This window comes from Dendropsophus ebraccatus, chromosome 3 (genome assembly GCF_027789765.1).
Source record: "Dendropsophus ebraccatus isolate aDenEbr1 chromosome 3, aDenEbr1.pat, whole genome shotgun sequence".
Classification (NCBI taxonomy): domain Eukaryota; kingdom Metazoa; phylum Chordata; class Amphibia; order Anura; family Hylidae; genus Dendropsophus; species Dendropsophus ebraccatus.
Genome location: NC_091456.1, coordinates 1,520,417 through 1,530,457, shown reverse-complemented (window position 1 = coordinate 1,530,457; position 10,041 = coordinate 1,520,417). Strand labels below are relative to the sequence as shown.

Genomic DNA, 10,041 nt, shown 5'->3' with positions numbered 1-10,041 from the left:
GTCTTTCTTTTTTTTCTTATCTTTTGTTCTCTTTCTTTCCCTTTATTTTACTTCCTCTTTCTTCTTCCTCTTCTTTCTTCCTCCTCTTCTCTTTCTTTCTCCTTGTCTCCTTCTTCCTCTTCTTTCTTTCTACTGTTTCTTTCTCTTCTTCCTCTTTTCTTTCTTCCCTTCTTTCTTCCTTCTCTTCTTTCTTTATTCTTCCTCTTCTTTCTTTCTCTTTGTTCCTCCTCTTCTTTCTTTCTTCTTCCTGTTCTCTTTAATTCTACTCTTCTTTTTCTTTCCCTTCTTTCTTTCCCTTCCTCTTTCTTCCTATTCTCCTTCCCCCCCTTCTCTTTCTTTCTCCTCTCGTTTATTTCTCTTCTTCTATTTCTCCACGTCTTGTTTCTTTCCACTCTTCTCTCTCTTCCTCCTCCTCTTCTTCCTCTTACTCCTTTTTTCTTTCTTCCCACTCTTCTTTTTGTTTCTACTCTTCTGTTTCTTCATCTTCTTCCTCTTCTTTCTTCCTCCTTGTCTCCTTCTTCCTCTTCTGTTTCTTTCTCTTCCTCTTTTCTTCCTTCTCTTCTTTCTTTATTCTTCCTCTTCTCTTTTTCTTTGTCCCTCCCCTTCCTTCCTTCTCCTTCCTTTCTTTCTTTCCTCTTTAATTCTACTCTTCTTTTTCTTTCCCTTCTTTCTTTTACTTCCTCTTTCTTTCTCTTGTTTATTTCTCTTCTATTTCTTCGTCTTCCTCCTTTTCTTTCTTCCCACTCTTCTCTTTTATTCTCCTCTTTTCCTTCTTCCCCCAATTCTTTCTTTCTCCTTGTTTCTTTCTGATCCTCTCCTTCTTCCTATTCTCTTTCTTTCTCCCCTTCTTTCTTCCTCCTCTTCTCTTTCTTTATTCTTCACCTTCCTTTTCTTTCTCTTCTTTCTACTTCCTCTTCTCTTTCTTTCTCCTCTTCTCATGCTCCCCTCCCTCCTCTCTTTCACCTCTCGTTTCTTTCTCCTCTTCTGTTCTTTCTCTTCTCCTTCTTCCTCCTCGTTTCTTCCTCCATCCCGCTTCCCCCGCCCCCCCTCTTACACTTCACGTGTGTGACTGGTTCTGTGGTTTCCTCCCCACTGACAGGCAGCCGCCTCATAAACCCCCTGGCCCTCAGCCCTCTCATCCTAATCCTGAGTTTGGGGACAAGTCTTCTCTCTCCAGCACAGACTTTGCTTTCTTCTACACATTTGCACTTTTGATGCTCTTTTTTCCTGGCTTTATCCACAGAATCCTTCCTTTGAAGCACTGATTTCCTGGGATTGCCCCCCTATTATTTAGGACCCCCCCAGCTTCTCTGTAATATCCAGTAGAGGAGTGTACGCCGCCTGGGACAGCACTCTAGTATCTTTTACCTTTCTTTCTCTGACCCTGAGGATACATTGTATTCTGGATGGGACTATAGAGCAACTTTGCGGCTTAGAAGTGGTTCCTTCTGTCCTGAATAACTATGTCTGATATCCAGCATGGGACGACGCCGAGGTCAGAAAGGAGAGCGCTGCTCCTGCTGGGCTGCCTTCTGCTATTGGGAGGCTCTGCTGGTCAGCAGTCTGTCAGAGCGGAATCACAGGACGCACATGAGGCTGTAGTGAGCAGGACCCGCCGGAGGGGATCCCAGTATTCTCTGCATGGGTAGGTGCTTACTATATACACCGATACTTGGAGGGTAGGTGCTTACTATATACACCGATACTTGGAGGGTAGGTGCTTACTATATACACCGATACTTGGAGGGTAGGTGCTTACTATATACACCGATACTTGGAGGGTAGGTGCTTACTATATACACCGATACTTGGAGGGTAGGTGCTTACTATATACACCGATACTTGGAGGGTAGGTGCTTACTATATACACCGATACTTGGAGGGTAGGTGCTTACTATATACACCGATACTTGGAGGGTAGGTGCTTACTATATACACCGATACTTGGAGGGTAGGTGCTTACTATATACACCGATACTTGGAGGGTAGGTGCTTACTATATACACCGATACTTGGAGGTAGGTGCTTACTATATACACCGTTACTTGGAGGGTAGGTGCTTACTATATACACCGATACTAGGAGGGTAGGTGCTTACTATATACACCGATACTTGGAGGGTAGGTGCTTACTATATACACCGTTACTTGGAGGGTAGGTGCTTACTATATACACCGATACTTGGAGGGTAGGTGCTTACTATATACACCGATACTTGGAGGGTAGGTGCTTACTATATACACCGATACTTGGAGGGTAGGTGGTTGCCATATACACCGATACTTGGAGGGTAGGTGCTTACTATATACACCGTTACTTGGAGGGTAGGTGCTTACTATATACACTGATACTTGGAGGGTAGGTGCTTACTATATACACCGATACTTGGAGGGTAGGTGCTTACTATATACACCGATACTTGGAGGGTAGGTGCTTACTATATACACCGATACTTGGAGGGTAGGTGCTTACTATATACACCGATACTTGGAGGGTAGGTGCTTACTATATACACCGACACTTGGAGGGTAGGTGCTTACTATATACACCGACACTTGGAGGGTAGGTGCTTACTATATACACCGACACTTGGAGGGTAGGTGCTTACTATATACACCGATACTTGGAGGGTAGGTGCTTACTATATACACCGATACTTGGAGGGTAGGTGCTTACTATATATACTGATACTTGGAGGGTAGGTGCTTACTATATACACCGATACTTGGAGGGTAGGTGCTTACTATATACACCGATACTTGGAGGGTAGGTGCTTACTATATACACCGATACTAGGAGGGTAGGTGCTTACTATATACACCGATACTTGGAGGGTAGGTGCTTACTATATACACCGATACTTGGAGGGTAGGTGCTTACTATATACACCGATACTTGGAGGGTAGGTGCTTACTATATACACGATACTAGGAGGGTAGGTGCTTACTATATACACCGATACTTGGAGGGTAGGTGCTTACTATATACACCGATACTTGGAGGGTAGGTGCTTACTATATACACCGATACTTGGAGGGTAGGGTGCTTACTATATACACCGTTACTTGGAGGGTAGGTGCTTACTATATACACCGATACTGGAGGGTAGGTGCTTACTATATACACCGATACTTGGAGGGTAGGTGCTTACTATATACACCGATACTTGGAGGGTAGGTGCTTACTATATACACTCTTACTTGGAGGGTAGGTGCTTACTATATACACCGATACTTGGAGGGTAGGTGCTTACTATATACACCGATACTTGGAGGGTAGGTGCTTACTATATACACTGTTACTTGGAGGGTAGGTGCTTACTATATGCACCGATACTTGGAGGGTAGGTGCTTACTATATACACCGATACTTGGAGGGTAGGTGCTTACTATATACACCGATACTTGGAGGGTAGGTGCTTACTATATACACTGTTACTTGGAGGGTAGGTGCTTACTATATGCACCGATACTTGGAGGGTAGGTGCTTACTATATACACCGATACTTGGAGGGTAGGTGCTTACTATATACACCGATACTTGGAGGGTAGGTGCTTACTATATACACCGATACTTGGAGGGTAGGTGCTTACTATATACACTCTTACTTGGAGGGTAGGTGCTTACTATATACACCGATACTTGGAGGGTAGGTGCTTACTATATACACCGATACTTGGAGGGTAGGTGCTTACTATATACACCGATACTTGGAGGGTAGGTGCTTACTATATACACCGATACTTGGAGGGTAGGTGCTTACTATATACACCGATACTTGGAGGGTAGGTGCTTACTATATACACCGATACTTGGAGGGTAGGTGCTTACTATATACACCGATACTTGGAGGGTAGGTGCTTACTATATACACCGATACTTGGAGGGTAGGTGCTTACCATATACACCGATACTTGGAAGGTAGGTGCTTACTATATACACTGATACTTGGAGGGTAGGTGCTTACTATATACACCGATACTTGGAGGGTAGGTGCTTACTATATACACCGATACTTGGAGGGTAGGTGCTTACTATATACACCGTTACTTGGAGGGTAGGTGCTTACTATATACACCGTTACTTGGAGGGTAGGTGCTTACTATATACACCGATACTTGGAGGGTAGGTGCTTACTATATACACCGATACTAGGAGGGTAGGTGCTTACTATATACACCGTTACTTGGAGGGTAGGTGCTTACTATATACACCGATACTTGGAGGGTAGGTGCTTACTATATACACCGTTACTTGGAGGGTAGGTGCTTACTATATACACCGTTACTTGGAGGGTAGGTGCTTACTATATACACCGATACTTGGAGGGTAGGTGCTTACTATATACACCGATACTTGGAGGGTATTCTACAGGTGAGAGGGGATGATAAGGGTTAGTGGTAATAGTATCACCAGTCCCACCAGTCTCACCAGTGCCGTACCAGTCCCACCAGTCCCGTACCAGATATCCTCAATGTGTCATCATATTTATATCACCTTAAATGCTTTTTAGTTTAAAGAAAAGATTTGATAGGGTGTGACTGGTGTACCTCTTTAAGGATATTCAATGTAAAACCTTTAAAGGGGAACTCTGGCAATTGTTTTTAAATCAAGTGGTGTCACAAAGTTCTATAGATTAGTAATTTACCTCTATTCAAATATCTCCAGTCTTCCAGTACTTATCAGCTGCTGTATGTCCTGCAGGAAGTAATGTATTCTCTCCAGTCCTCCAGTACTCATCAGCTGCTGTAGGTCCTGCAGGAAGTGGTGTATTCTCTCCAGTCTGACACAGTGCTCTCTGCTGCCACCTCTGTCCATGTCGGGAACTGTCCAGAGCAGCAGCAAATCCCCATAGAAAACCTCTCCTGCTCTGGACAGTTCCTGACATGGACAGAGGTGGCAGCAGAGAGCACTGTGTCAGACTGGAAAGAATACACCACTTCCTGCAGGACATACAGCAGCTGATAAGTACTGGAAAACTGGAGATTTTTAAATAGAGGTAAATTACTAATCTATATAGCTTTCATTCACCAGTTGATATGAAAAAAAAACCATTTCTGCTGGAGTACCCCTTTAAACCAAGCTGTAGTGCTGCATTCCACTAGGCTGAACTGTACTTTCTTTTTTTTTATTGTTTTCCATTCAGTCACTGACTAACCCCAGGGTATAGGTTGATGGCATGTGGCGCGTTATGTAGTATACACACATGCTTGTAATCTGCCAGTGGTGGATTGGTGACTCTCTACATCTCTGAAACCATTGCAGGTTATATATACATCCCTCTCCTTCTCTGTATACTGCATTTGTACTGTTTATATTAACAACCAGCGGCCACAGTATTTATCAAAACCGAAAAACGTTGAGAGATCTGAGAGCCAGACAGTCCCCGATACTGTAGCAGGTAGACGGACCCCTCACTTTGGGCAGGATTTTAACCCCTTACAGCTACTTCATGAAGAAATTTCCTTTGTTCACATTCAGGCTTTGTATGACACCGGACGTTCCGTGACCCAGCCGGATCACGGAACGGCCGGCGTCAGAAAAGATGATCCCGGCCAGTAGTGCAGTACCGGCTGGATAATTTTTAGCTCCACTGAATCCTGATTCGGGTGCATCCCAGCGTGACCGCATCTGAATTTCCCGCTGCTCACAATGGAGCGAGCGGCCGGAGTCGCACGCTTCATTGTGTGCACTGACAGGGTTTTCACTGAATAGCGGCAATAGAAAACTGACAGCCAGTTTCTCGCAGCGCCGCTAGGGATCCCGGCCGGAGTGTATAACATGTGTATGTATATATGTACTATGTGTATACTATGTATTTGTATATATGTACTATGTGTATACTATGTATTTGTATATATGTACTATGTGTATACTATGTATTTGTATATATGTACTATGTGTATGTATATATGTACTATGTGTATACTATGTATTTGTATATATATACTATGTGTATGTATATATGTACTATGTGTATGTATATATGTACTATGTGTATACTATGTGTATGTATATACACTCACCGGCCACTTTATTAGGTACACCATGCTAGTAACGGGTTGGACCCCCTTTTGCCTTCAGAACTGCCACAATTCTTGGTGGCATAGATACAACAAGGTGCTGGAAGCTTCCTCAGAGATTTTGGTCCATAGTGACATGATGACATCACACAGTTGCCGCAGATTTGTCGGCTGCACATCCATGATGCCAATCTCCCGTTCCACCACATCCCAAAGATGCTCTATTGGATTGAGATCTGGTGACTGTGGAGGCCATTGGAGTACAGTGACCTCATTGTCATGTTCAAGCAGAAATCGAGACTCATCAGGCCAGACAACGTTTTTCCAATCTTCTACTGTCCAATTTCGATGAGCTTGTGCAAATTGTAGCCTCAGTTTCCTGTTCTTAGCTGAGCGGAGTGGCCCCCGGTGTGGTCTTCTGCTGCTGTAGCCCATACTGTGTACTGTGCGATCAGAGATGCTCTTCGGCCTACCTTGGCTGTAACGGTTGGCTATTTGAGTCACTGTTGCCTTTCTATCAGCTGGAACCAGTCTGCCCATTCTCCTCTGACCTCTGGCATCAACAAGGCATTTCCGCCCACAGAACGGCCGCTCACTGGATGGTTTTTTCTTTTTCGGACCATTCTCTGTAAACTCTAGAGATGGTTGTGCGTGAAAATCCCAGTAGATCAGCAGTTTCTGAAATACTCAGACCAGCCCTTCTGGCACCAACAACCATGCCACGTTCAAAGGCCTCACATCACCTTTCTTCCCCATACTGATGCTCGGTTTGAACTGCAGGAGATTGTCTTGACCATGTCTACATGCCTAAATGCACTGAGTTGCCGCCATGTGATTGGCTGATTAGAAATTAAGTGGTAACGTGCAGTTGGACAGGTGTACCTAATAAAGTGGCCGGTGAGTGTATGTACTATGTGTATGTATATATGTACTATGTGTATACTATGTGTATGTATATATGTACTATGTGTATCTATATATGTACTGTGTGTATATATATATGTACTATGTGTATACTATGTGTATGTATATATGTACTATGTGTATACTATGTGTATGTATATATGTACTATGTGTATACTATGTGTATGTGTATATGTACTATGTGTATATACTCCGTCCGGGATTCCCTCAGTCTGCAGCACTACACAAGCTACGTAGTAATCACGGCCGTTGTTAATCTGACTCCTATACACAAAGTAGTGGAAGTGACTCCATCCCCTATGTAGATGACCCGTCTGTACATCATCGCACCATCTGCAGTGGAGCCTGAGAGGCTTTGGGTGATCTCTGCTTCCATCGATGGCCTCAGTGGTGGTGGATGGATTCAGTCTCTGCCACTGAGGATAATGTCATATACACCATAGAAGTATCCTGTACGATGTACGCTGCGGCTGGTAGACGTCTCGGGGTTCTGCAAGTCTTCCTTACAGTCATTACCTGGACGCTGCGGCTGGTAGACGTCTCAGGGTCCTGTAAGTCTTCCTTACAGTCATTACCCGGACGCTGCGGCTGGTAGACGTCTCGGGGTTCTGTAAGTCTTCCTTACAGTCATTACCCGGACGCTGCGGCTGGTAGACGTCTCGGGGTTCTGTAAGTCTTCCTTACAGTCATTACCTGGATGCTGCGGCTGGTAGACGTCTCGGGGTTCTGTAAGTCTTCCTTACAGTCATTACCCGGACGCTGCGGCTGGTAGACGTCTCGGGGTTCTGTAAGTCTTCCTTACAGTCATTACCCGGACGCTGCGGCTGGTAGACGTCTCGGGGTTCTGTAAGTCTTCCTTACAGTCATTACCCGGACGCTGCGGCTGGTAGACGTCTCGGGGTTCTGTAAGTCTTCCTTACAGTCATTACTCGGACGCTGCGGCTGGTAGACGTCTCGGGGTTCTGTAAGTCTTCCTTACAGTCATTACCCGGACGCTGCGGCTGGTAGACGTCTCAGGGTTCTGTAAGTCTTCCTTACAGTCATTACCCGGACGCTGCGGCTGGTAGACGTCTCGGGTTCTGTAAGTCTTCCTTACAGTCATTACCCGGACGCTGCGGCTGGTAGACGTCTCGGGGTTCTGTAAGTCTTCCTTACAGTCATTACCCGGACGCTGCGGCTGGTAGACGTCTCGGGGTTCTGTAAGTCTTCCTTACAGTCATTACCCGGACGCTGCGGCTGGTAGACGTCTCGGGGTTCTGTAAGTCTTCCTTACAGTCATTACCCGCACGCTGCGGCTGGTAGACGTCTCGGGGTTCTGTAAGTCTTCCTTACAGTCATTACTCGGACGCTGCGGCTGGTAGACGTCTCGGGGTTCTGTAAGTCTTCCTTACAGTCATTACCCGGACGCTGCGGCTGGTAGACGTCTCGGGGTTCTGCAAGTCTTCCTTACAGTCATTACCCGGACGCTGCGGCTGGTAGACGTCTCGGGGTTCTGTAAGTCTTCCTTACAGTCATTACCCGGACGCTGCGGCTGGTAGACGTCTCGGGGTTCTGTAAGTCTTCCTTACAGTCATTACCCGGACGCTGCGGCTGGTAGACGTCTCGGGGTTCTGTAAGTCTTCCTTACAGTCATTACCCGGACGCTGCGGCTGGTAGACGTCTCGGGGTTCTGTAAGTCTTCCTTACAGTCATTACCCGGACGCTGCGGCTGGTAGACGTCTCGGGGTTCTGTAAGTCTTCCTTACAGTCATTACCTGGACACCAGGGACTCTCCGGTCCTCTGACCGTTGTGGTTCTAGAGTTTCCAGTTATTCCTCCGCTTTGAGCTGGAAATCTGCAGGAGTCGCATGTGTTTTATGAATCGACTCACGAGGACTTTGCTTACTTTGGAAATCCTGCAGGATCTCGACTGGCAAAGAAAAACAGCGATCTCGGCAGCGGGATCTAAATTAGGAGCAAGACTTATTTCTTCCTTTTTTCTATTATTCTGACAATCCTTTCCTATTTGTTACAATTAATTCATTTATCTCCATTATATATTTGCTGAGCTTCTATATACGGCCGGCAGAGGAGATACTATGATGTATCTGTGTATTTGCTAAGCTTCTATATACAGCCGACAGAAGAGATACTATGATGTATCCGTGTATTTGCTGAGCTTCTATATACAGCCGACAGAAGAGATACTATGATGTATCCGTGTATTTTCTGAGCTTCTATATACGGCCAACAGAGAAGATACTATTATGTATAGCCATATAGCGGTCAGCTATTCTGCTGCTTTAACCTTTATGCAGCACATTTTACTTTATATGTTATTATATAATTATGGACTGTTCTGTAATAACCAGTATACGTCATACATAGATATCTGCTGCAGTCATTTCCCCTGTGACCTACGATGACCTAATGTGAGGCTGAGATCTTGGGAACTTCGGCTGTATGGCTAGGACATAAAGGTAGAGTCTATATGGTGGGACTATGCACCAGATCCCTATAGCATTGCCTTATAATCTCAGAATACATCTCCTGGAAGAGCAGCCATATTGGTTATCACCCATCTGTTACAGAACTAAACCCTGGAATAGGCTTAGGACTGGTAACGGCAATATAGAATAATACACAAGATAATATCCAAGCCATAAATCCCAAACACCAATCACCTGGTGACTTTACCGGAGTAGTAGCCGTAATCTGCTGTATTGTAAGTAGTGATGAGCGAGTACAAAAATGCTCAGGTGCTCGTTACTTGAGACGAATATTTCCCAATACTCGGGTGCTCGTTTCAAGTAATGAACCCCATTGAAGTCAATAGGAAACTCAAGCATTTTTGCAGGGGACCCAAGCTTGGCACAGGGAAGGTTGTGTGAAAACCTGTCAACCTCAGAAAATGATGGAAACACCACGGAAATAGACAGGAAACAGCAGGGGCAGCATGTATGGATGCCTCTGAGGCTGCCTAATCGCACTATTACACCAAATTCTGGGCAACAGTACGGCAGTGATCACACAGTGAAGGATTAAAACACAGAGGTGGCATATGAACCACCCCAAAATGTAGCCTGACCCAGCATGGTGGTGATGACAAAGTGAC

At 45.1% G+C, this 10,041-nt stretch overlaps 1 protein-coding gene across 1 annotated transcript in view; it reads left to right on the top strand.

The window, feature by feature from the left end:
- Positions 1–1,146: 1,146 nt before the first annotated feature.
- Positions 1,147–10,041, top strand: part of LOC138785109 (fibrillin-2-like) — a 364,563-nt gene continuing 355,668 nt past the window's right edge. The window contains exon 1 of the mRNA XM_069960684.1: positions 1,147–1,645. Coding sequence (XP_069816785.1) covers positions 1,464–1,645 — 182 coding nt within the window. The 5' untranslated portion in view covers positions 1,147–1,463. The remainder of the gene's footprint in view (positions 1,646–10,041) is intronic.